This window comes from Loxodonta africana, chromosome X (genome assembly GCF_030014295.1).
Source record: "Loxodonta africana isolate mLoxAfr1 chromosome X, mLoxAfr1.hap2, whole genome shotgun sequence".
NCBI lineage: Eukaryota > Metazoa > Chordata > Mammalia > Proboscidea > Elephantidae > Loxodonta > Loxodonta africana.
This window is the reverse complement of record NC_087369.1, coordinates 162416083-162442678: the sequence shown is the minus strand read 5'-3', so window position 1 is coordinate 162442678 and position 26596 is coordinate 162416083. Positions and strand designations below refer to the sequence as shown.

Sequence of the window (26596 nt, the reverse complement as noted above, 5' to 3'; positions counted from 1 at the left end):
ATTATCAAAATTCTTTTAAAAAGTTACCCACAGAAGCTTTAAAAATAGAGTTCCGCTTAACAGTTTGGGAACAAGGTTACTCTTTGTTTTCGAGGTTATCTGCTCTTCTGTCTTGCCTACCAGGAACTGCAACAACATTTTATCAAGTGTTTAGCTGCTAAATAAAGACTTTTGGAATGTTCTTTCCCTTAGGCTCTTAGGATTATTTTGACATCATAGAATTGCTGATTCTAAGAATAACATGTATAGTTTTCAAAAGCTTTTACTGATTGATTTTACTTCCATTACTAGTTCCTGTTAGTTCCTTTCCTTCCTCATTGGTATCACAGAAAGTACCCTATGAAGTGATAGCCTGGCATTGTCATTAAGAGGGACAGAAGAGGAATGAATATAGCCCTCGAGGGGAAAAAAGGGAAAGGCAATCGAGATTTTTCAAAGAGTTGTAGTTGAAAAGATACAGATGGTACCAAAAAACCAAACCTGTTGCGGTCCAGTGGATTCCCGCTCATAGTGACCCTATAGGACAGAATAGAACTGCCCCATAGTGTTTCAAAGGAGTGCCTGGTGGATTTGAAGTGCTGACTTTTGGTTAGCAGCCATAGTACTTAACCACTATGCCACCAGGGTTTTACAGGCATTACTAAAAAGAAAAAGGGTGTAAAAAAGAAGAGGACATCCATACTCAAACAAATGAACATCGTCTTTCCTTAGTTCTTTTGGTTTAAATCTATTCCAGACAAAAAGCACAAACAAAAATGAACTATTAGGTGTTTCCCTGAATACTTTTAACTCTCAAAAATGAACACCAATTTATATTCTCTTTTACCACCAACTCAGTAATGTTTAACTGTTCATCTCAAATAAAACTTATCATAAATTATCTGCCAAAACAATCCTAACTTGCCTTTCTGTTTTCTGTATGAGTGGAGAAGAATTGATATTTCCTCAGAGATGATCACATCAACTGTATAGTACAGAAGAATATATATAAGTGATTAATCTATAGGAAAATAAAAACCCAAAACATTTATTGTTCCAAATCAGAAAAGTAGAGAAAAGTAACATTAATTTCAATAGAGTAGAATTAAAAAACTAAATCATAATCCTTCACAGTTGAAAAATAGTAACTGTCTATGCTGGTGTTTTCATTATTCTGTATCTAAAGAATGAAGGAACCTTTTAGTGCAATAAAGCTGTTTATCTAAGGGTTAGTTTGAAAGCGCATCTCAGTTTTTGCTATTAAAATGTGCAGCCTTGTCTATTTACTGTTCTGAGTTGAAATTAATACTCTTAAGTGTAAATATCTGCTGGTGACTCATGGGAGGTTATAGATATTCACAAACTTACTCCATTGTCTGAGCTTGATTATATAGTTCTTTTTATCCCCCCTAGGGATATGAGGATTGGCTGAGACACAGAGCTGACAATGAAGTCAATAAAAGTACTGTTTACATTATTGAAAATGCAAAGCGAGTGAGAAAAGAAAGTGAAAAAATCAAGGTATTATTTTTTTTCCATTCATACCTTTTTTGTTGTGGTAAAATAAACATAAGAAAGTCCATCATTTTTTAAATCATCTTAAAATGTACAGTTTAGTGACATTTAGTACATTCACAATGTTGTGCAACCATCGCCAACCACCACCTAGTTCCAGAACATTTTCTCATCATACCAAGGAAACCCTGTACCCACTAAGCAGCCACTCCCCATTGCCTCTCCCCTCAGGCCCTGTAAACCAGTAATCTGCCTTTTGTCTCTATGGATGTATATAGCCTAGATATTTCATATAAATGGAAATATGTGTAGCCTTTTCTGTCTCACTTCTTTCACTTAGCATAATGTTTTCAAGGTTCATCGACCTTGTGGGATGTATCAGTACTTCCTTTCTGTGACTGAATGATACTCCGTTGTATGGCTCCATCACATTTTACATACACCAACTGAACATTTGCGTTGTTTCCACCTTTTGGCTGTAATGCATAGTGCTGCTGTAAACAGTCGTGTACGAGTTTTTCTTTGAACACCTGTTTTCAGTTCTCTCAGGTGTATATCTAGGAATGGAATTGCTGGGTCATAGTAATTCTATGCTTAACATCTTGCAGAACTACCAGACTGTTTTCCACAGTGACTACACCATTGCACCTTCCCATCAGTAATGTATAAAGGTTCCAATTTCTGTACATCCTAGCCAACACTTGTGATTATCTGCCTTGTTAATTAGATCTATCTTAGTAGGTGTGAAGTGGTATCACCTTGTGGTTTTGATTGGCATTTCCCTGGTGGCTAATGGCAAACACTGGTGGCATAGTGGTTAATAGCTATGGTTGCTAACCAAGAGATCGACAGTTCGAATCCACCAGGCACTCCTTGGAAACTGTATGGGGCAGTTCTGCTCTGTCCTATAGGGTCACTATGAGTTGGAATCAACTCAACGGCAACAGTTTTCATTTTGGGTTTGGTGGCTAATGATGTTGAGCATCTTTTCATGTGTTTATTTGGCCATTTGTATATCATCATTGGGGTCTATTCAAATCCTTTGCCCATTTTTAAATTGGGTTATGTGTTTTTATTTTAGTGTACCACAGATTTTAAATTCCTTTAGCTGTTCAAGGCAAGGTCACGGAAGCTCCATAGACACATCCAAACTCCCTAAAGGACCGAATTGCTGGGCTGAGGGCTGTGGGGACCATGGTCTCAGGGAACATCTAGCTCAACTGGCATAACATAGTTTATAAAGAAAATGTTCTGCATTCTACTTTGGTGAGTAGCGTCTGGGGTCTTAAAAGCCTGTGAGCAGCCAGCTAAGATACTCAACTGGTCTCACCCCTTCGGAAGCAAGGAAGAATGAAGAAAACTAAAGATACAAGGGAAAGGTTAGTCCAAAGGACTAATGGCCCACATCTACCACAGCCTACACCAGACTGAGTCCAGTACAACTAGATGGTGCCCGGCTACCACCACTCACTGCCCTGACAGGGATCACAATAGGGGGTCCCAGACAGAGCTGGAGGAAAATGTACAACAAAATTCTAACTCGCAAAAAAGACCAGACTTACTGGTCTGACAGAGGCTGGAGAAACCCTGAGAGTGTGGCCCCCATATACCATTCTAGCTCAGTACTGAAGTCACTCCCGTGGTTCACCCTTTAGCCAAAGATTAGACAGACCCATAAAACAAAAACAGACTAAAGGGACACACCAGCCATGCGGCAAGGACTAGAAGACAGGAGGGAACAGGAAAGCTGGTAATAGGGAACCCAAGATTGAGAAGGGAGAGTGTTGACATGTTGTGGTTGTTAACCAGTGTCATAAAACAATATGTGTACTGACTGTTTAATGAGAAACTAGTTCTGTAAACCTTCATCTAAAGTACAATAAAAAAATTTTTTTAAATTCCTACAGCTGTAGATTGCTGTTGACTCGTGCCTTGTGTGGGACCTGTGGTATGGGAAAGGTTTTCTCAGTGTTCCTGCTTTCCACTCTCAGCAGGCCGTATACTCTTGAGCTACAGAAAGTATCTCTCTGTGTGCCACTACCCACCCCCTCCCCCTGCCCACTACAGCAAGGGGATTTCTTAGTTCTGCTCCAGTCTCAATATTAGGCAGACCCTAGGAAACCCTGGTGGCATAATGGTTAAGTGCCATAGCTACTAACCAAAAGGCTGGCAGTTCGAGTCCACCAGGCACTCCTTGGAAACTCAAAGGAACAGTTCTACTCTGTCCTATAGGGTCGCTGTGAGTCAGATCGACTGGACGGCAACGGGTTTGGTTTTTGTTTTTTTATGTACCCGTGTGCCAGAAGTATGTTTACCTGTGTTTTATTGAATATGCAAAGGCATTTGTATAGATCGTAACAAATTATGGAAAACATTGCAACGAATGGGAATTCCAGACCACTTAATTGTGCTCAAGTGGAACCCGTACATAAACCAAGAGGCAGTCGTTTGGACAGAATAAGGGGATACTGTGTGGCTTAAAATGAGGAAAGGTGTGTGTCAGGGTTGTAGCCTTTCACCGTACTTATTCAATTTGTATGCTGAGCAATAATCCGAGAAGCTGGACTATATGAAGAAGAACATGCAGCATCAGAATTGGAGGAAGACTCATTAACAGCCTGCATTATGCAGATGACACAACCTTTCTTGCTGAAAGCAAAGAGGACTTGAAGCACTTGCTGATGAAGATCAAAGACCATAACCTTCAGTATGGATTACAGCTGAACATAAAGAAAACAAAAATCCTCACAACTGGACCAATAGGCAACATTACGATAAACGGAGAAAAGACTGAAGTTGTCAAGGAGTTCGTTTTACTTGTGTACACAATCAACACCCATGGAAGCAGCAGTCAGGAAATCAAAAGATGCATTGCACTGGGAAATCTGCTGGAAAAGACCTCTTTAAAGTGCTGAAAAGCAAAGATGTCACCTTGAAGACTAAGGTGCGCCTGACCCAAGCCATGGTATTTTTAATCCCATCATATGCATGTGAAAGCTGGACAATGAATAAGGAAGACCAAAGAAGAATTGATGCCTTTGAATTGTGGTGTTGGCGAAGAATATTGAATATACCATGGACTGCCAAAAGAATGAACAAATCTGTCTTGGAAGAAATACAACCGGAATGCTCCTTAGAAGCAAGGATGGCGAGACTTTGTCTCACATACTTTGGACGTGTTATCAGGAGAGATGAGTCCCTGGAGAAGGACATCATGCTTGGTAAAGTAGAGGGTCAGGAAAAAAGAGGAGGACCTTTGTCCTAGTCATCTAGTGCTGCCATAAGAGAGATACCACAAGTGGATGGCTTTAACAAGGAGAAATTTATTTTCTCACAGTCTAGTAGGTTACAAGTCCAAATTCAGGGCATCGGCTCCAGGGGAAGGCTTTCTCTATCTGTCGGTTCTGGAGGAAGATCCTTGTCATCAGTCTTCCCTTGGTCTGGGAACATCTCAGTGCAGGAACCTCAGGTCCAAAAGATACGCTGTGCTCCCAGCAGTGCTTTCTTGGTGGTATGAGGTCCCCACTCTCTGCTTGCTTCCCTTTACTTCTATCTCTTGTAAGACAAAAGGTGGTACAGGGCACACCCCAGGGAAACTTCCGTTACATTGGATCAGGGATGTGACCTGAGCAAAGGTGTTACATCCCACCCTAGTCCTCTTTAACCACAGGCCGAGATTATGATTTATAAACACACAGGAGAATCACAAAATGGAGGACAACCACACATGGCCTAACCAAATTGACACACCTTTTGGGGGGACACAATTGCATCCATTATAACCCTCAATGAGATAGATTGAGACAGTGATTGCAACAACGGGCTCAAATATAATGATTTTGAGGATGGTGCAGGATGGGGCAGTGTTTCGTTCTGTTGTGCATAGGACTTCATGGCACCTAACAACAACAAAGAACATGTACCTGAGCCTCAGGGGTTGGACTTTCTTAGTATTCCTGCCTCGAACCTCCCCCCCACCCCCCCCACCCTGTCATGGCAGCTGAACTTTGCCTTGTATCAGTGTCAGGTCCTGGTTTGAGTGGGTTTGCTCCTTGCGTCTACCTGTCTACCTCTCGTCCAGCAATAGACAGCATTTCTGTTGAACTACTCCTGGGAGGGTTTCTGACCTTTTCCCTAGATGGAGGTGGCTTTTGCCACATATGGGCGAATGTGTCGTGCCTGTGTCCTCGCAGCAGTCAGTCACCACCTGCATGCCTGTACCAGTGAGGAGGGCTCTTCTAGGTCTCCTGCTCTCACTCTTGTGAGTACCCAGTGGAGGTCTGTGGAGAGACGCAGACAGGTGCTTCCTGTCTCCCTTTGTCAGGCTTCCAGAGATTCTGGATTGTCGCATTAGCTCACACTCCACCTTTAAGAACTGGCTACAATTCCGGTTTTCTTCCCCACTTTTATGCCAGCCATCTCTTCCTCCTGTGCTCTGTCAGTTGTGAAACAGTTCATTTGCCCCATCTCTCCTCAGGGACTTGTCTCCTTTTGAATCTCGGTTCACCTGGTTTTCTTGCAATCTCAGTTCTCTGAGGAACTAAACAAAGATTTTTGTAGATTACCCAGCTTTTTGTAATGAAGGTGGCTTTTTTACATCCGAAATCAAAGCGGAACTCTAGAGTTAACCTTGTAATTGGAACATGTCATTTCCATGCTTTAAAAGTCCTTTACCAGTTCCCCATTGTCTTCAGGGTGAGGCCTACCCTTGGCCCTGCCTACTTGGCCCTTTGTGATCTGACCCCTGCTATCTCACCAGCCTCAACTTACACTGGGCCTTTATATTTCATATCTAAAGGAATTGTAAGTGCTGTAGAAGACATGCCCTCTTCGTGATTTTTATTTTCCAGTGATTGAGTTATCTTCCAATCTCTAAGGAGTGTTTCCTTCTAAGAAGTTTTAGGACTTTGTTATTTTCCTTCTGAGTATTTAAGTGTAGGTTGGGGTTTTATGTAAGCTACATAAGTGCTTATGTAAATGAGGAAGAAAATATCCCAACAAAATGAAAATATCATTTACAAATTCATTATCAACACTGCAGTTCTTGGCCACTGAAGAAGATTGGCAGAGAAAGGACAATTATTACTGAACAGATCTTGAATTTTCATCTTTATGTTGTAAGTAGAAGCCAGGTATTTCATTTATTCAGGTTTCTCAATCAGTATGTCCAGACCAGTGTGTGTGGTACTGACTCCTTCCTAAAGTGGGTTATCTGTGCCACCAGTAGCCTCCTCTTTTTACCTGAGTGTGCTAAACAAAAGGATTATTTATTGTTTTCTGTAAGTGCCATGGTCTGAAATATGTTTGGAAGCACTGGATTAGATGTTCTTACATTTTTCCAAATTAGACAAAAAAAAAAAAATCATTATCACTATTCCTAAGTTGGGAGTAAAGTAGTTGCAGGGTATTCGTAATAATTGTTATTAACACCTGTCAGATGGTTAATACGTGCTAGGCACATTGCTAAATGCTTTACCTGCACTGTCATTTAATCCTTGTGCCAATCCTAGGAAGTAGGTGACAATCACCTAAGGTACTTACCAAGGCCATATAGTTAAGCAACAGAGTTGGGACTTGAAGTCAGGTTAAAGAATTCAAGCTTTTAGCCATTATGAGTTACTCCCTACAATATGAAATTCTCGGCAGCAGATATGGTTCATGATCTCTGCTCTCATATTTTTCTTCTTTGTTGGGAGTTTGAGTACTTGCTGATAGGAAATGGTTTCTCCTTGCTATATTGAGTCTTTTGATGTCAGATGAGTTGTTGAAAAGTGACCTATGGAAAACATCAGTTTGTAGGGGGTGAGCAACTAGGAGTACATAGCGAGGTGCATATAAATTTTTGTATGAGAGACTGACTTAATTTGTAAACTTTCACTTAAAGCGCAATAAAAATTTAAAAAAAAAAGAAAACATCAGTTTGTGTTTTTCCAATATTATGGGAAAAATAGATACTTCTTTAATTCAGGAACTTCTTGAGCATTAAAGAAGGTACCCACACCCAACAATATCAGCTGTTGGTACAAGATTACATGGAGAAGGCAAAGCATATTGAAACATATGTGGTCCAGAGTGGGAGTGTGGCTACACAGTTTTCACGAATTGCCCTACTTGTGACACGTAGACTTTCTCGATTCATTCATGAAGCAATAATGGTCACTGACTTATCAAACAGTAGCACCAGAGATATCAGAGCAACCAGGTTCCAGGGTGCCTGACTCGCTTATTAGAGGTTAAAGTTCACTTCTAAGGTAATGTGAAAGCATCATCAGCCAACGTAACCTGAAAGAGTCTGATTGTTGAGTAATAGTCTTTCATCACCTTCCATGCAGTGCAGGACACTGAACCCCAGAACAGGAGTAATGTCAGGGAATACAGTTATAATGAATGCTTTGTTTAGAATTAAGATTAATTAATTAAATATTCTTTTTCTTTTTTCTCTCCATCTAGGTTGGTGATGTAGTAGAAGTACAGGCAGATGAAACCTTTCCTTGTGATCTTATTCTTTTATCATCCGGCACCAGTGATGGAACCTGTTACGTCACTACAGCCAGTCTTGATGGGGAATCCAATTGCAAGGTAATAAAACATTTTGAGCTTGGGATAGTGAATTGGACAGTACCGATACCTACCACGCCTAATCTTTTACCTTCCCTCTTCCTATTCTGGTTTTGTATTTGAAGGCAGCTTTTGTGTAATTGGAAACCCTGGTGGCGTAGTGGTTAAGTGCTGCGGCTGCTAACCAAAAGGTCGGCAGTTCAAGGCCACCAGGCGCTCCTTGGAAACTCTATGGGGCAGTTCTGCTCTGTCCTATAGGGTCACTATGAGTCGGAATCGACTCGACAGCAGTGGGTTTGGGTTTTTTTGTGTGTGTGTGTGTAATTATTTTTGGATTTCTAAGCCAATACTTGGCTTTTGGGGCTCAGAGTAGGGTGGGTGGGTGGATCCATGCCCCATGCCCCAAATAAAATCCACCATGAATTTTATAGCACAGCTTGTATTTAATATTGACATAATCCATTTAACATTTTATTTAGACTTTTAGAAATGGGAGTAATTGTTACTGAAGCTATAACTACAAAAATAACTTTTAGCACTCTGACCTGACAGTTTGATCTATTTTTATTCTAAAAGTGATGGATATCTGCTGAAAGAAAATGTTTATTCCTGGGATATTATAAATCTAACCAGGAGTAATTTGATTGTTTTTTTAATACCTTAGGGTGTAGTTTAGTAAATGTTTATTCTATTGCAGATAGGAAAAATTAGAAACTTGTTAAAGTAAATTTGATCAAACTGGGGGATCAATTATTTTCCTGGTACTTTCTGGTACAGTCAGTCCTTGGCCATTGTCCAGAGCTCCATGGGGCATAAAGATACATCCTGTATATGCTGCGTGTAAGGGAAGGATACTAATGCTTTCACCTCTGGGTATATCCTCAGAGGGCTTTTCTCTGCTTATTTCATCCAGAGTTAAGGACTGGGACTAACTAAGTATGTAAAAAAGGAACTTAACTACCTGTTAGATAACTAATTCTGTACTTCAGAGGCATAGTGACGGACTAGTTGCTGTTCAAAAACAAAGTTCTATTTTAGGCAATGTCAAGATAAAAATTGAGAGATCTGCCTAAAGATTCCCTAATAAGGGCAACATTTGTTTAGAGGAAGAAAACTTTCAAGTGGTTTCTTTTATCAAATAAATTGATCTGATCAAATCAGCTAAAAATACAGAGGTTTTCAAAATTGGGAGATAGTTTTAAATATAGCTCATGCGGTTCCATAATATTCCCCGAAGACCATGGCAACAGCTTTCCTGTTGCGTAAGCAATGCACTCTTTGAGTCTGCATTGACTCTTCTTTGATGATTTATAAATGGGTTCATTGGAGCCTGACTATAGCAAGACACACCATCTCCCTGCCCTTTGTTGGATATGTAGCCACTTGGAGCATTTTCAAGATCATTAATTATTGTGTAATGGAACTCTGAATGATTTTTTCTTGCTATTGTCAAAATTTTAGCATTCTTATGATTGAAAGAGTTATGTTCAATTCCTATATATCTAAATCCCCATACAGTATGGTGAGCAAAATAATAGGTCTCAGTTCTATAAAGAGTAGGAAAAAAGCTAAGTGGGTTGAATTTTTCATGGGGTTGCAGTTAATTATATGCATGCTGCAGATGGAATTGTCTCAGTTGTCAGTGTTAAGAAAAGCTTTTAGTTTTTTATTATCTTTGAAACCCCCTTGCAGAAGGGCTATCTTTCTAATTATCTCTAATCTATTTTAAGAATAATACCATAAAACTTATTTGGTGGGAAATGTGTATCAATATTTGTATTATTTTGCCAATGCCTCTTAGTAAAACATGCTGTGTCCCTGGAGTCAGGTAGGTGTATGATTGCGAAAAGAAACACTTTTTTTTTCTTTTTCTTCTGCTTTCATCTAGACACATTATGCAGTACATGATACCATTGCACTATGTACAGCCGAATCCATTGATACTCTTCGAGCAACAATTGAATGTGAGCAGCCTCAACCTGACCTCTACAAGTAAGAGTCACCTGGGTTCACGTCAGTGCTATCTGGTGGCTATGCTTCTCTTTGCCACCAGAATTGCAGAGAAACAGCCACCACTTATCAGCCTACTCTCATTTGTGTTTTTATGAGCTGTTCCTTCCCCTGGCAGTGAAATGAATCAAATCAGCTTTGTTCACTACCAGCCTCAGAAAAATCATTGTGGGCCAAAGCATCTTACTTATGATTTTTCTTTTCTTTTTGTTATTTGTAAACGTAGACATCCATCAAATTTTAAGATTGTTTTCTCATAAGGCTGCTCTATCAGACTGATGCAGTTACCAGAGTTAATTAAAACAAAAATAAACTATTTAGTTGTCACCCAACATTAAAGAGACAAGAGGATATGGGGCCATGCAATTAGTTGGCACCCTATCCTTTTTTATGATGATCTTGAAGTGAGGATTGCAAATAGGCTATTCCTTATCCATAGCAAACAATTAAGTTTTGGAATCAGTAAAATGGTGTAATTTCCTCTACCATATTTAGGTTCCCTGGAGTAGGGTCACATGAACATTCATTGTGAGTTGTCAAACATTTGGCATTTGATTTTAAGACCGGTTGATTAGATCATGGTGCTAATGAGGATAGAGTAACAGGTTTTATCCCCAAGTGGACCAATTAATTTCGTTCTGGTCCATTGTTACAGATGGTATCCATAACCCATGCCAGCCATCTTGTTAATGCATGCTGTTGGTCGTAATGGGGAACGAAGTAGTTGGATGTGGCTCACACTAATCCCAGTAGCGGGAAGACAAAGCACTTATCCTACTGCATCTTCCCTTCTTTCCTGTTTTCCTTTTTCTTCTGTATCCACCTCGATACTAGGAACTAGGGCCACAAAGTAAAACAGATGTTCTCTGACTTGAGGAAGCTCACAGTGAGCAAAGGAAATAAAACAGTAAGGCCAAGCTTATAATAAGTGCGGTAATAGAGGTAAATACAAGCCCCGTGGAACCACAGAAAAGGAAGTAACGGATTGTGCTTGAGTTAGAAGATAATACACACCTTGCATATTTCCAGGGCAAACCCCCCAAATTATCTTTATATAGGAAGGAGAATTTCAGGGCAGGGAAGGTTGGTCGAAATTTACCTAGACTAGATTGAGTGCCCTTACTGTGTGACTTCAGAACACTGTACTTCCACTTCTTAGTGCTAATAATTTCAACAGCGCAATTGCCTGTTTACCTGTCTGTCTGTCCTACTAGACTGTGAGCCATGGGAGGGCAGGGATCATGTCTGTCTTTCTTAACAGTGTATCTCCAGAACCTAGTACAGTACTGGCACGATTACTTTATGATGAAAGAATAAGCATACCATCATACGTTGTATATAGTAATATAAAATAGTTCTGTTTTTCTGGGAAAAAAACCCCACTATTTATAATCTATATTGTAAAGCACTCATAACACTCTTGTTAAGGAGAGGTTAGGCCTTTTTTTGCCCCATTTTGCGGAGGAGGAAATGGAGGCACAATAAATTCACAAGTGTTTACCATGTGGTTACCGTGTGCCTAGCCATATTAAGTGATTAGGTTAAACTCAGTATTGTGATCAGCTGCAAGATAGGCAAGAAGTTTCCAAGACTGTAGTCAAGTGTTCACCCAGCAAGATTAATGCTGCGGTTCTCAACGGTGGTCCCTTGACTGGCAGCATCAGCATCACCTGGGAACTTGTGAGAACTGCAAATTCTCACCTGAATCAGAAACTCAAGAGTGGGGCTCAGCAATCTGTGGTTTAACAAGCCCTCCAGAAGATTCCGATGGATGCTCAAGTGTAAGAACTACACTGAACTGGTGGTTTTGAGAGTTGTAACACCAGAAACCTTTCTTCACATGAACCTTAAAATAGAAGCCATGTTATTTTTATATCAAGGCATAAAGAAGACTGTGTGTATGCTTGATTAATGCCAAGTAACGTTTCAAAATCAATTTAAAGTCTTTTTTTTTACATTCTTGTAAGCCATAATATTATTTTAAAAATCAGTTTAAAACATTACATACCTTACCAGTTCGACATGACTTTGCTTCAGAAATATAACAGGTCTTTGTAGTTTGTTCAGAGTTGTAGCTGTCTCTTTTGCATTATTTGTATTTTGAATCTTTCCCACATTTATTGTTTATGTATGGTACCTGGATATAGAAAACACATTTGCTATTACGTTCTTTTTACAGGTTTGTTGGGCGAATCAACATCTATAGTAATAGTCTTGAGGCTGTTGCCAGGTCAGTTGTTCCCTCACTCTGTCCTTTTGTGGGGAGGGGTATATTTCTCTTTTAAGCCCGTTATAATAGTCAAATAACTTTCTTTTTAGAAAGAGATATAAAGGTGAATAAACCTGGGGTAACTAGGCAGTGTCCCACTAATGGGTCTTAAGTAACTAATCTTGTGACTGATAAGGTCTCTGAGTGTGTGTGGCAGGATAGGGGAGGGTAGCGAGGATGTTGGAAGTGATGCTTAGGGTTGACAGAATAGCAGAGCTTCAGACACTTTGATAGTCCCAAACCTGTTCTGTCCACTGTATTTACCGTCCTTGGTTGTGCAGTGGCTGACAGTGTTGGAAGTATACCTGGAGAACAGCGGTTTAAGGGAGAGTAATTGAGGTACTGGGCAGTGGGCACAATGCTAGCAGAATTACCTGGACTTAAGTAAAATGGAAGACTGATCATTTATAATTGGGTAGTTCATACAAAAAGGGGTGTTTTCTTCCCCTGTCTATAACCCAGTTATTACCTCAACTTTTCCACTTGGCCTTTATAGCCACAGTGAAAAGGAAGTAAAATAATCATAGGGTGCCTAGTGATCCCCCCAACAGTAAGTTTATTCTCCACAAATGTGCCAGTGTATCTTCCCACCTGACGCTGGCTTTCCCAGTCTCTCTTATCCGTCACCCTGTTTCTGTTTCTCACTGTCTGCTTCTCTGCCCTGTTCCTGTCTTGCTGCCTGTGACTTAGAATCCTTTTATCTCTGTGCATCTCTTTATCGCTGTATGTTGTTGGCTACTGTGCTTCCATCTGTGCTGTACCTTCAAGTGACTTCAGATGGGGAGGATCTTTGAGCTTATCCCAGGAAGTACACACATGCTATAAGTAGGCAGATACGTTCTGACCCCCTTGGAGATAGATGTGTGCCAGGGCCAAGTATGTCCCCAGAGTCAATGATGTGTTGGGTTGTTTAAATATGCTGTGTTCGTTTTTTACTTAGGTCTTTGGGACCTGAAAATCTCTTGCTGAAAGGAGCTACACTAAAAAATACCAAGAAGATATATGGTGAATAATTTTTAAGATGTACTTTTCAGAGATATGCTTTGGAAAGCCAGTGAATAAATAGTGCGTGTTAAAAATTGAATGTGGCAGATATTGCTGTTAAATAAAAACCTGTTTTAGGTGTTGTTAATTTACAAAATGGTGAATTTACATGAAATATGACAACTAAACTGTATAGAATTAAATTATATTTAAATGTTATCCTAACTGGTAAGAAGAAGAGGGCTTAGAATTCCCACTTTTGTGGACATAAAAATTAATAGAGCTGACTAGGTGAGGGGGGCTGGTGGGCAAGCTCAGTTGTAACCTAGTTTTCATTGTATTCTGTTATTCCCTAGGAGTTGCTGTTTACACTGGGATGGAAACCAAAATGGCTTTGAACTACCAAGGGAAATCTCAGAAACGTTCTGCTGTCGAGAAGTTAGTGTGCATCACACTTTCTTTGGTCGTTATTGATCTGAAATAGTTATTTCCTCTGTAATTCCAGATAACAACCATAACACAAAGCAACATCAATAATAACATTAACAGCTACCATTTTAGCTAATTCCTATTAGCCCTTCCATTTTACAGATGAGGAAATGATCTCAGAGATGTTAAATTACTTAGCTAAGCTTACACCGCTATCGAGGGGAAGAGTTTATTTGAACCATAATACAGATTAATTCCCTTTTGCTTCTGGAGCTAATGGTTTGGGGTCATATAGTTGCAATATGCAAAGAGGTTCTGAAACATACATAATAGTCTCCTGACAAATATCGAAGATTTGATAGATCTTTAAGCCACATACCACTGACATGGACCTCACCATGGTTGCCATGGGAAATCCAGTATCCCTCTCCATGGGTCCATTTTTAGACTGATCTGAAAGACTCCACAGTGAGCTTAAGGATTTCATATTTGCTCTCCCCTCTCTGAGGAGCCCAGTTGGCACGGAGCTGCTAACCAAAAGGTCAGTGATTCAAACCCACCAGCCACTCCATAGGAGAAAGATGTGGCAGTCTGCTTCTGTAAAGATTACAGCCTTGGAAATCCAATGGGGCAGTTCTATTCTGTCCTACGGGGTCACCTCTGAGTTGGAATCGACTCGACGGCAGGGGGTTTTATTTTTGGTTTATTCACTCTCTACCCCAGACCTTTAGGATTCAGAGAAATTGAGACAAGCTTCTCCTAAAAGGGTTGAGACATCTGGCTTTGTTAGCGAAAAGCAGCAAACTCAGTAGGAAACAACTGGGGAAAGCCCACAGATTTGCCTAGCCAAGAGGTGTGGTCTTAGTTGCTAGCCAAGAGGTGTGATCTTAGCTGAGGAAAGCCAGAAAACCAAGCAGCAATTTAGCTGGGAGATCCTGGAAATGAGCTATCTCTATAAAGGCTGAGATAAGTGGTTCACACATTTCTGGCTAACAGAAACAATGTGTATACCTGGGGGAAGTCCAAGAGATAACAGCAAATAGTAAAAGGCAAGAGAGACTTGAGAACTGGCTGCATCATTGAGTGTGTTCCCCGATCCACACATTGATCAATTGGCAACCTTTGCCTGAATCACCGGCCAACGACTAAGTTATACAGATACAGGGGGGACCCCTAGAAAGCCCTCCTGACTACAACATCAACACAAAGACAGGCAGGATGCCCAGACCAAGAATGAAAGAGAAAAGACATATTACCAAATACAGGAATGAATGCATGAAAATCACTAAAGATCCTAAAGAATAAAAAAGATTTTAAAGGAACGTTTCACTGGACTTTAGTTTCCCTCTCTATAATGTGATATTGGCATGCTTGGATTTAATGCCAGGGAAAAGAGAAGTCTTTGTCATGGCCCAGTTGGTCTTCACTCCTCAGCCATATGGGGCATAATTCCAAGGAGAGGTTAGCAGGTGTGTGCATCTGTGGGGACCAGCCCTTTAATCACTTCAGTCCTTGTCCTCAGAATTCACTGCATTCTTTCCTTTTGCAACACATACTGCCACATGCAAAATCTCTATAACGATGTACTTCAGGGTTTCGAGATGGTAATAGCTTGGAGTAGTTACTGGCATGTGTGTGTATATCTCCTACACCTTACAGGAACCTTACTAAGGTACGTTAAGCTAGTCAGCTATTACACTTAGAGGAGCATTGGTGAGCAGCAAACAGTTCCCAATTGCCTTTTCCATTTTGCCACTTGAGAACTGATGCTATGGCTATGATAACTGAGATTCATTCATATAGGCTTTTGTTGTGGTCACACATCATACATAGGAGAAGCTTTAGATAATTGAACAGTTTAATCGATACCTGATTGAATTCTTAAGTAATGAGCTGATTTGTAAATCCATGATCTCTTACTTTTCAGATCCATCAATGCCTTCCTGATTGTGTATTTATTTATATTACTGACCAAAGCTGCAGTATGTACTACTCTAAAGTATGTTTGGCAGAGTAATCCATATAATGATGAACCTTGGTATAACCAAAAGACACAGAAAGAGCGGGAGACTTTGAAGGTAATTGTTTTTATGCTGAAGATTTTAAGTCTAGCGCTTTGTGACCAAAAAGCAAGCTACCCTTTATTGAAATGCTGCTCAGATAAATACCTTTTGCTAGCTTCCAAGTTTTCTTTTAGCAGTACGGTAGCCCTAAACTATTAAATATTTAGGAAGGTTTAGAGTTTTTTTCTTTTTGGCGTCTAGTGCGTAAGTTTTGCTCTTTAGTTACGAGTTTTAAGCAGTTTGGTAAGAAGCTATGGCATTCTAATATAATAAGAGTTTAAGATATATCATGATAGGAGCATAATAGATACCTACATATCAACTTTGATCTCGCATTCATCTTCAGAGGGAGCCAAGAAATGAACTGAAAAAGTGTTAAAACAAGAGGTATATATGCTAAGGAAACCCTGGTGGCATAGTGGTTAAGTGCTATGGCTGCTAACCAAGAGGTTGGCAGTTCAAGTTCACCAAGCGCTCCTTGGAAGCTCTATGGGGCAGTTCTACTCTGTCCTATAGGTTCGCTATGAGTCGGAATCAACTCGACAGCAATGGGTTTTGGGTATATATGCTAAAGAATAATGATCAAATTGAGGGTATTCCTTTCTTTTTTTAATTTTTATTGTGCATTAGGTAAAAGTTTACAGAGCAAACTAGTTTCCCATTTGCTAGTTTGTACATAAAGTATTCCATAATATTGGTTTTATTCCCCACAATGTGTCAGCACTGTTCCCATTTCCATTCTAGATTTTCTACCCCTTCTTGCCTTCTCCTGTTTGCTTTTGGGCAAATGTTTTTGATCTTGTATGATTGATTAGGGTAAGGAGCACATTCCTCTCGGGTGTTACTGTTTTTTTATGGGCCTGTCTGTGGTTTGGCTGAAAGGTGCTTTCCGGGAGTGGCTTCAGTTCCAGTTCAGAAAGGTGTTTTATGGCCATAGTCTGGGAGGTTCCTCCAGTCTCTGTCAGACCAGTAAGTCTGGTCTTTTTTGTGAATTTAATTTTTTGTTCTACAATTTTTCTCCTGCTCTGTCCAGGAACCTCTGTTGTGATCCTAATCAGAGTGGTCAGTAGCTGGGCATCGTCTAGTTCTTCTGGTCTCGGGGCTACGTAGGCTGTGGTTCATTAGTCCTTTGGGCCAATTGCTCCCTTGAGTCTTTGGTTTTCTTCACTGTCCTTTGTTCTGGATGGTAAGAGACCAGTAGTTATATCTTAGATGGCCACTCACAAGCTTTTAAGACCCCAGTCACTACTCACCAAAGTAGGATGCAGAACTTGGTCTTTATGAACTATGTTGTGCCAATTGACATAGATGTCCCCTGAATCTATGGTTCATTCACCTTTGAGCCTAGGAACTTCGTCCTGTGAGGTGTTTGGTTATGTCTAAGAAGTTGCCCTGACTCTGGCCCTTGAGGGTATTCTTAATTGTTCTCACATACTGTGTGAATTTTTATTACAATGATAGTGCATTGGGAAGTTTCTTTATAGCAAGAGCATAGTGTTTTTAGCATTGAAATAAAAAAGGCTATTTCTTAATATTACACTTGTCTGATGGAACTGTGCATCTAATTAGCATGAACTATTTCTTTTGTTCTAGGTTTTGAAAATGTTCAAGAGCAGTGTTTTTAGCATTGAAATAAAAGGCTAACTATTTCTTAATATTACACTTGTCTGGTGGAACTGTGCATCTAATTAGCATGAACTATTTCTTTTATTTTAGGTTTTGAAAATGTTCACCGACTTCCTATCATTTATGGTTCTATTCAACTTTATCATTCCTGTCTCCATGTATGTCACAGTAGAAATGCAGAAATTCTTGGGCTCCTTCTTCATTTCGTGGGATAAGGACTTTTATGATGAAGAAATTAATGAAGGAGCCCTGGTTAACACATCAGACCTTAATGAAGAACTTGGTCAGGTCAGAACATATTTTTACTTAAAAGAAGTTAACATGCTGAAAATATGGTTTTTTATCGTCTGAATTACCAATGTGTGTGGCCATTTCATGTTTGGAAATGTGATTCAAAGGAAGTTCCTTGGTGTAGGTATGTAATGAAAGCAAGCAATGTTTTCGTAGGTATAGCATCAGTTCTTTTGCTGGCAATTTTGAGAAATGTCCCAATTTGTGTGTTAAATTTGAATGCTCCAGAAATTTTCTTTAAAACTCACCTGTTGATGTTGTTAGATTATGGGTTATTGCTTTGGAAAAGGAATGTGCAGTTTTCATCACCACCTTTAACCACTTGGGAATAGAATATAGGGTAGTAAATATAGCTGTTTTATAAATGCATTTTGTTTCATAAATGAAATTGGCCAGAGTGGTCCTATTGACATTTTCTTGGTACATTTCTGATCAGATGGAATATAGACCTAGCAAGCAGAGTTGTTTATTCCAGTACAAGAATTTAAATGAAGGGAAAATGTGAGGGCATGTACTCCTCGAAATGTTTTTTGCTTCATATTGTAGTGTAACCCAGGCTGTGACCTTGCTTCTAACCCAGGCACATTTCTTTTTCAATACAATGCAGTCCAGCTATGAATCTTTGAGTGATGACTTCTTAGGTGCTTTTCTTATCAGAATTGAGAAAGTGTTTTTCCCTTTGTTTGAATTTAGCATCTTGTGTAATGATCTTCACAAGCTGAGGGGATTTTTTGGCTTGCATTTAATTTTCATGATATTTAGAATGTCAAGGCTGTAGAAATGTCATTTCTGTGACTGGGAGATGCAAATTCCATTAATGGAATTATGTGGATGAAACAGAGCCTCACATTTGTTTTCAGTGGTGCTCATTTGCATGTACACCTCAAAACTCTCTCTTCCATAATTTAATCCCTCCCCTTCCTGCTCTTGACACAGCCCTCATCTAAGTAACCAAAGTAACATCTGCAGCCACCAAGACCTAACCTCAGGACTCTAGTGTCCCAGCCCATGGGGTTTGCATCCCATAGAGTTACAATACTGGGGTACTAAGGATTGGACAAGAATGAATGATTGGCTTTTCCCTTAGATATCATTCCCAAAAGAATCTTTTGTGGGTGATCTGAGCTGCCACAATGGAACCAAGTCTTTTTAAACCACTTTTCATCAAGAGATACAATTGACTGAGTAGAAGTATTCTAGTCCTTATAAAAGGCATCAATCTGCAGGCTTTTCGCACTAAAAAAAAAAAAATTCCTTGAGCATATACAACCACCTCTGGCGAATCTTTCCCTGACACTGATTTATTGGCTGACTCTGGATGTTGAATAAGTCCTGGTCTGACTGCTTTAGATCTAGTGCCTGGCTAGGTGAATTAACTTACCCAAGGATGAGTATGGCCGATGTGGGGCTAGCTTCAACTACCCCTGCAAATAGAACAGTCATCATTCCACATCCAACACAATGCTCACTAGAGACAGATAGGATGCCCAGGCCGATTCCACCTGATGAGACTCTTACCTCCTTCTTACAGATCCGCACCTCAGTAGATCCCATATTACTTATAGGAATGCAATCTTATTCTCATCATCTAGGCTGTATTAACACTACAGAAAGAAAAGTAGAGCTGTGGGTAATGATCTGGTAAATTCCATCTGTGAAAAGAAGCCACCGTTTTCATTTCAGCTACCACCCCCTTCCTCCACCAAACCCTGCATTTCTGGGTGTGATTGTCATTTAGTGAAATCACTAATAGCCAAACCACCACTTCAGTTAATACAGCGTAAAAACAGCTTACCATCGTCATCAGCTTGTGTGTGTGGAAACTACCTGAATGAAAATGCAAAGAAGTTTTGAAATAGTTTCTTAGGCCATTTAGCATTCAGTGGACTAATACACACAAAATTAGGTGTAACCAGTTTCCCCTTTGATGAGTCATGATTTAAGACGTATGAGACTTTTTGTGTTACTGAAAGTAGTGTCAGTTAGTTGCCATTAATACCATTGCAAACACTCGCTTCACCTCTTTATAAATGGCCCACATTGGTATTACAAAAAAGTAGAAAGATATTTTTGGGACAGTATTTGACATGAGAAAGAAAAGGAAGTAGACTGATCAATTCAGCTGGAACATAATGGGATCTTTTATGATCAGACTTCAATCTTTTAGACAACCAAATGGCTCTGGCCCATCTTGAAAAAGTTGTGGAGGTAGCCTGCTTCGTATCCCCTCCCAGTCCGGGACTGTGCCTAATGGTGTGACTCTGTGATCTAAGTATATACTCTGATTCTAATAATTCAATCAAGTGATTATTGAGCTTCTATGGTGTATATGAGATGTGTTCTAGGTACAGGGATTACTGTTGTGAAGTAAATAAGAAATCCTCTAATGGTTCACCATCTAGTTGAGGAGACACATACATCAAACCTAACTATATCAAACAATGTGTTCATAATCAGAAAAATTAGGAAATGTAGGGTAATGGAAAGAGTCCAACATTGTGTAGTCTTGGTCAAGTCAACAGCAATAATAATCAACATCTATATCGTACCTTATGGCTTACAGACTGTTTATCATTGAGATTTATTTTTTAATCTTTATAGCCTTATTCAGTAGGTATTATTATTTAAGGTTAATATATGAAGTTCAGATAGATGAAGAGATTTTCCTAGGTCATAAGGTTAATAGGTAGTGGAGCCAAGACTCTAGTCCAAGTGTGACATTAGGCTAAGCCATATGAAAATGCCAATATTTGACCAATTTCGACCTACAAAATTACTGATTTCACATGTTCAACCTATAGTTCAGGGCTCTTTCTATCCTATAGCAGGCACCTCACCTTTAGCTTCCTATCCATAAAATGATGGGTTTGTGCTTGCCATGTAGAGGGGCCTTCCCAGCAAACTCAAACCCATCATTAAAGGGGTGGAGGCTGGCTGTTTGAAAGTCCGAGTCATGCAGTAGCCTCTTCCTCTCTATTCCTCTCTCTCCTTTTTAAATATGAGAGTATGTTTTAATAAGAATCACAGCTGACCCCTCCTCTCCCTTTCCTGAGTATATGGCATATATTAGAGCAGTGATGTGGTTCTCAAAGTGTGATCCCAGGACAAGCAACATCAGCATCACCTGAGAACTTGCTGGAAATGCAAATTATCTTCTGATTTCTACTGAATCAGAAACTCTAAGGATGGAGTCCAGTACTCTGAGTTATAAGAACCCCTCCAGGTGACTCTGATGCATGCTGAAGTTCAGTAACCACTGCACTAGGGTACAGTTTGTTGGCCTGTATCTGGGAGATTAAATGTGCACAGATCCATGCTGTACAGACTCTTCCATCGAGGCAAACAAATTGTACTTTATATTTTTAAAGTTACCACCCTTCACTCATAAAAAAGTTTTGTTGAATAGATTAATGCTCACCTGAATGCAGCAGGTGCAACAGCCCTGGTCAACCTTCAGAGGGAAATGAAAGTTAATAATTTTTATTAAAAAAAAAAAAGCCCCACAGAGTTTCATTTTAGCTGGAAAAATTGAGATGATACATGAATAATACCACTTGGATTAATTTAAAGAAAGAATTCAAACTTGGCTGGCTAACAGGAGGGAAAAAAAGGAAGATTGGAACGCTATATTTGTGCCAGCGCTGCCACCGTGAAAGGCTTGGAAAAATAATTAGAAAGCAACTACTGCTGGAGTTCATCTCTTTCTCCCTTACATAATAAAAACCTTAATCTTGCGCTTATGCTGGTTCCTGTCAGCCCATAATTTTAACTATTTAAGCATAAATTGCCAAAAAAGAAGATCAAATTGTGGGTTTCCAAAAGCCAGATGCTGTAAATAGAAGAGAGAAAAACAGAGATAAAATGGAAGTGCTCAATGTGGTTTATTTTCCATGTAAAATGTATTTCATAGCGTTTCTGGGATGAAAATATGCTAATATTATATACTTTGACCCATCTTGATAAATTCTCTTTCTCCCCGCATCCCCCAACCTGGAATCATTTTTGAAGAGTATCTGAAAACATACATAGTATGTGGAAAGAAATTTAAGTTGTATTTTTGATCACTGTTAACTTACTGTATCTCCTCATTAGGTAACTGTTACATCATCTTCCTGTCCGTCTGTATTCTCTCTTATATACATATATAGGATGCAGTACATTTCACTTCAATCCAGTATTTTTAAAGGAAATTTTACTTTACAAGGAAAAAACAATGCCATCCGTTTTTGTTTTCTTTTGTTATACCCCAGTTAACTTAAGTCTCTATCAAACCTTTCCAATGGGTAATTCCCATACCATCATATACTCTATGTGTGTGTGTGTGTGTGTGTGTGTGTGTGTGTGTGTGTGTGTGTGTGTGTGAAATAACTGATCAATGTAGCCTTGTCTCCCACTTTCAAAACTGACTTTTCTTACATAGCTTCTTTTCATCAAAACAGGTAGGCGTTAAGTTGAAGGGTTTTTAAACATTACGTGGAATAAGTCAGTCCAGAAAGGACACGTATTGTATTATCCCACTTACATGAAATATTTAGAATAGGCAAATGTATAGAGACCAAAGTTTATTAGCCGTTACCAGGGCTGCGTGGGAGGGGACAAGAGGGAGTCACTGCTTAGGGGGCACTGAGCTTCTGTAAAGGGTGATGAACAAAAACGTGGAAACAGATTGTACTGATGGTTGCACAACATGATAAGTATAATTAGTGTCATTGGATTGTACATGTAAAAAGTGTTGAAATGGAATTGTTATATATATTTGCCACAATAAAAAAAATTGAAGGGCGATAAAAATATCCACTTTTTTTTTTTTCCTTTTTGGAGCCCTGGTGGTGCAGTGGTTCAAAGCTATGGCTACTAACCAAAAGGTTGGCAGTTGGAATCCATCAGCCATTTCTTGGAGACCCTAGGGGGCAGTTCTACCCTGTCCGTAGGGTCACTATGAGTCAGAAAGGACTTGACATCAATGGGTACCTGAGACATGTTGCTATTTCAGTTTTTTTTAAATATTCTCAACTCTCATTCATTTGGTAATGTTGTCTCTGTAATCGTGTGATAGTAGAGAAGCAGGAAGTAGGCTTAGAAGAGGTGATTTCCTGTGGATATGAAAATAACTTTGCCTTATAGCTCATGAAAAATTAATCACACCAAAGAAAATGAAAATGTGTGTGTGTGTTTGTCTCTTTGTCTTTAGGTGGATTATGTATTTACAGATAAGACTGGAACACTCACTGAAAATAGCATGGAATTCATTGAATGCAGCATAGATGGATGCAAGTATAACGGTGTAACTGAGGAGGTTGACGGACTCTCTCAAACTGATGGACCCTTAACACATTTTGACAAAGCAGTTAAGGTGGCAATTTCTGTGTTACCATTTTACCTTGAGAAATTGATCTATAGTGTCTGTGTTAACCTTGCATAGTAGAAATAGTAAAATCAGTCTGTAGTGCCTGTGTGAGCCCTGCATAGTAGAAATAGTTTTCCGATAGGCACATGACATACTTTTGAGTAGCCATTTGTTCTTTTGGATTCACCTTTCCTGTTTTACTCATACCTCTGGAATTTGAAAACAAGTAGAATTTGCAAGTTGAGAGAATTGTGTGAAAGGCATTTGGGTAAAACTCTGCTTGTTTGTCTGTGTGCTCATGATTTCTGTGTGCTTTGTCTTTTAAAATATTATCTCTTCCAAGAATGATGTTTGTCTGCATCATAAAACTCCCAGAAGTGTCTAAGCATTAAATGAACCAGAGTCTCTCTGCACCTGAGCTATTGCTGGACTGTAAATTAGATACTGAATGAACTCTTTAGGCCATGGCGAAGTCTCTGCTTTGGTATTAGGTGGCACTACAATACCCTGAATGAGTTAACGTGTCCCCTAGGGCATGCTAACTGAGAGCCTGGGACTCTGTTAGGTACTAGGAAGATACACAGCTCATACGTTCGGCATTTATAAATTCTGTTATTCCGTTTGCTGGAGGTTATAACATTCTCTCACATTAGTATCTCTTTCTCTTTTCACTGATTGGTTACTGAGGGTTTGAAGCAAAAATACTATTGTCTCTCTTTGGTTTCTGTCCTACAGGATCGAGAAGAGCTCTTTCTGCGAGCTTTGTGTTTATGTCATACTGTAGAAATGAAAACAAATGACACCGTTGATGGAGCTACAGAATCAGCTGAATTTACCTATGTCTCCTCTTCACCAGATGAGATTGCTTTGGTGAAAGGAGCTAAAAAGTAAGCACTTACACTTCACAGGAGTGCGGAAATCATCTTGTTTTTTTTTTTTTTTTCTGTTTGCCTCAATATCTTTATCTTGTAAATCTCCTTAATTAATATTTAATAAAAAACCAAACTTCTTTATTTGAAAGTTTGAAAAATCCCCACACCTAAACGATTAAGACCAAAAAGGACATAAGGATGCATAGACATAGCTAGCATTGCTATTTGTACAGGTCTGCCTGAAAGTCCGAGTGTTCATATTACATTTTGCAAATCGTGTAACAGTGTCCAATTTTTGTACAACACTTGTTATTCCTGAAATGTTTCATAATCATTCTCATTTCTCCCAGCAATTTGACATCATTTACTAACTGACAGTCCAGTTTTTCCCATGAGGCCCAAGATGATTAAGTGGCTAAAAGGTCACCTATCATGTTGGCTGCCAAGTTGGAATTATAAATTGCTTCTCCCTTGATGACAGTTTGTGGCTGGGACTTGGCTCTGTGTTATTAACTCAGCCATTAAAGGAAGGCATAGTCTATGAGATCATATGAAGGCAAAGAAAGAAATAAACAAGTATCAGTAACCCCAGTGCAAGGGAAAATTAATTGTTCTTTTTGTTAGGTGCTGTTGAGTCGGTTCCGGCTCATAGCGACCCTATGTACAGCGGAAGGAAGCACTGCCCGATCCTGTACCATCCGCACAATCTTTGCTATGTTTGAGCCTATTGTTGCAGCCGCTGTGTCAGTTGTCCTTTAGACAGTAACAAAGGGTTTGTTTTTTTTTTTAATTGTTTTTGATAGGTTCGGGTTCACATTTTTAGGAACTCGGAATGGCCATATGAGAGTAGAGAACCAAAGAAAAGAAATAGAAGAGTAAGTAGCACTGTGTGTTTGATGTTTCTTGTTTCCTAACCCTGCAGTAAACATTACATACATCCAGGAAGGGTACTGAAAGAAATTGGATGCATCTATAAATAGGGACTTTGCTTTCGCATTTCAGAGTTCTATGAAAATGTAGCTGGAGTAGGGGAAGCCATTTTCATAAAAAAAAAAAAAAAAAAAAACTGAGGTTTGAGGTAGAAATAATTCCAATTTGGTTCACATATGGACCCAGTAGTCTTGAATGAATCCCCTATCTAGTGTCTACATAGACTTTCATTCTGGAATTTAGATGCCATTCCTGGTCTCTAACACATGCTGCAAGAAAAATTGGTGAACGTTAATGAAACTTTCTGCCCGGAGCCCAACCAATCACTCTAGGACTGCAAGCCCAGAAAATCATAGCGGCTTTGGTATTACCAGGAGCTTTGTCCTAGATGCTCGAATGTGAACTTCCGGGAAAGTACTCTAATGCAGTTGTACCCCCACATTTCTTTCTGTTGCTACAAAGACTCCAATAAACAAAGCCACTTTGGCTTAATGGGAGATTTTAATTGGGCTCTGTGATTAATTTGAATTCCTTCATCTGAACTTGAAATGTAATTATCTCATCTGATTTCCATTCCAGCCCCTGGGATCTCATGAGCTCCATCTCAGAAACCTGTAATAGATGGAGAGGCATTGGGGAATGTACCCCCGTGGGGAGGGATACTCAGAAGCCCAGAGGAAGGCTCTGTGACCTAACTGCCTGAGGCACAGTTTCACTGTCAGAATCCAGATCCTAGCCACTCTACAACAGTGCCCCCACCTGGCCAGCACCAAATGAGACGTTATATATGGATGGCTTAAATACACAGGAGCAGATGTGTCTACATGCACACACATACCCCAAAACCAGTAACCCCTTCAGTCCCACCAAAAACAAAAACAAGCCGATGTAACTACATAAACAAGAAACCCAGTGCCAATGTAACTACATAGTAAGTCTTTTTTATGTCAAATACAAGTATCCAAGTTGTTTATTTTCAAAAGAATACTCCCTTACAATTTTTCTGTTAACTTATTTTTTAACTCTCCTGTATTCTTTGCCTGATTAATAGCTCAGCCATCTACACATAATCTGATCATGTAATTCTTCTTTTTAAACTCTTCAGTGGCTTCCTATTGCTCTTAGGATAAAATCCCAAATCCCTGACAAGACCCACAAGGTTTTCCGTTCCCAGCCCCTTCTTACCTCTCTTACTTCATCTCTTGCTGTTTCCCTATTAACTAGTTTTCAGGCCTTTGTGAACTCTTCAGAGTTCCCCATAGGCCATGTTCTATGCTTTTGTGTGTGCCCTTCCCTCTACTCAGATGCCATGGCCCTCTTCCTTCATCATATCATTCCTGCTAATACTGCAAAACACAGCTCAGGCAATACCTCTTCCAGGACACCGTCCTTCAGATGGCTTCCCTCTGTGCCATCATGTCACCTCTGTGAGCGCCTCAATTACAGTACTTAGCCAGCCAGGTGGGGAGGGAACAGTTATCTCACCACCCTCTGCCTCACTCATCCTATGGTAAGCTCCTTGAGGGAAGGGACTTGGGCAATTTCACCTCTGTTACTAAGCACCTAACACTGGGCCTGGCACATAGTAGGCATTCCATAGATGTTAGGGAAATAATTGGCAGGGTGGGACTATTTCTAGACCCCTCCAGATTTGACTTGGTAAGTTAGCTCTCCTTGGTTTTGCTCCCCATTCCTGAGCAGCCATTCTCTCCTTGCCATTGTA

The 26596-nt window shown here is 39.7% G+C and overlaps 1 protein-coding gene across 9 annotated transcripts in view; it reads left to right on the top strand.

Moving 5' to 3' along the window:
• The window catches only part of ATP11C (ATPase phospholipid transporting 11C), a 193378-nt gene that overhangs the window by 113087 nt on the left and 53695 nt on the right, over window positions 1–26596 (top strand). For 4 of the 9 annotated variants that reach the window (XM_023539456.2, XM_023539460.2, XM_010600030.3 and 1 more), the window contains exons 5-15: window positions 1393–1500; window positions 7945–8073; window positions 9941–10044; window positions 12242–12292; window positions 13272–13336; window positions 13672–13753; window positions 15672–15822; window positions 17524–17721; window positions 22916–23077; window positions 23807–23958; window positions 24747–24818. In XM_023539456.2, the coding sequence (XP_023395224.1) occupies window positions 1393–1500; window positions 7945–8073; window positions 9941–10044; window positions 12242–12292; window positions 13272–13336; window positions 13672–13753; window positions 15672–15822; window positions 17524–17721; window positions 22916–23077; window positions 23807–23958; window positions 24747–24818 (1274 nt within the window). The remainder of the gene's footprint in view (window positions 1–1392; window positions 1501–7944; window positions 8074–9940; window positions 10045–12241; window positions 12293–13271; window positions 13337–13671; window positions 13754–15671; window positions 15823–17523; window positions 17722–22915; window positions 23078–23806; window positions 23959–24746; window positions 24819–26596) is intronic. The other 5 variants (XM_023539457.2, XM_064277654.1, XM_023539461.2 and 2 more) reach the window with 5 other exon arrangements.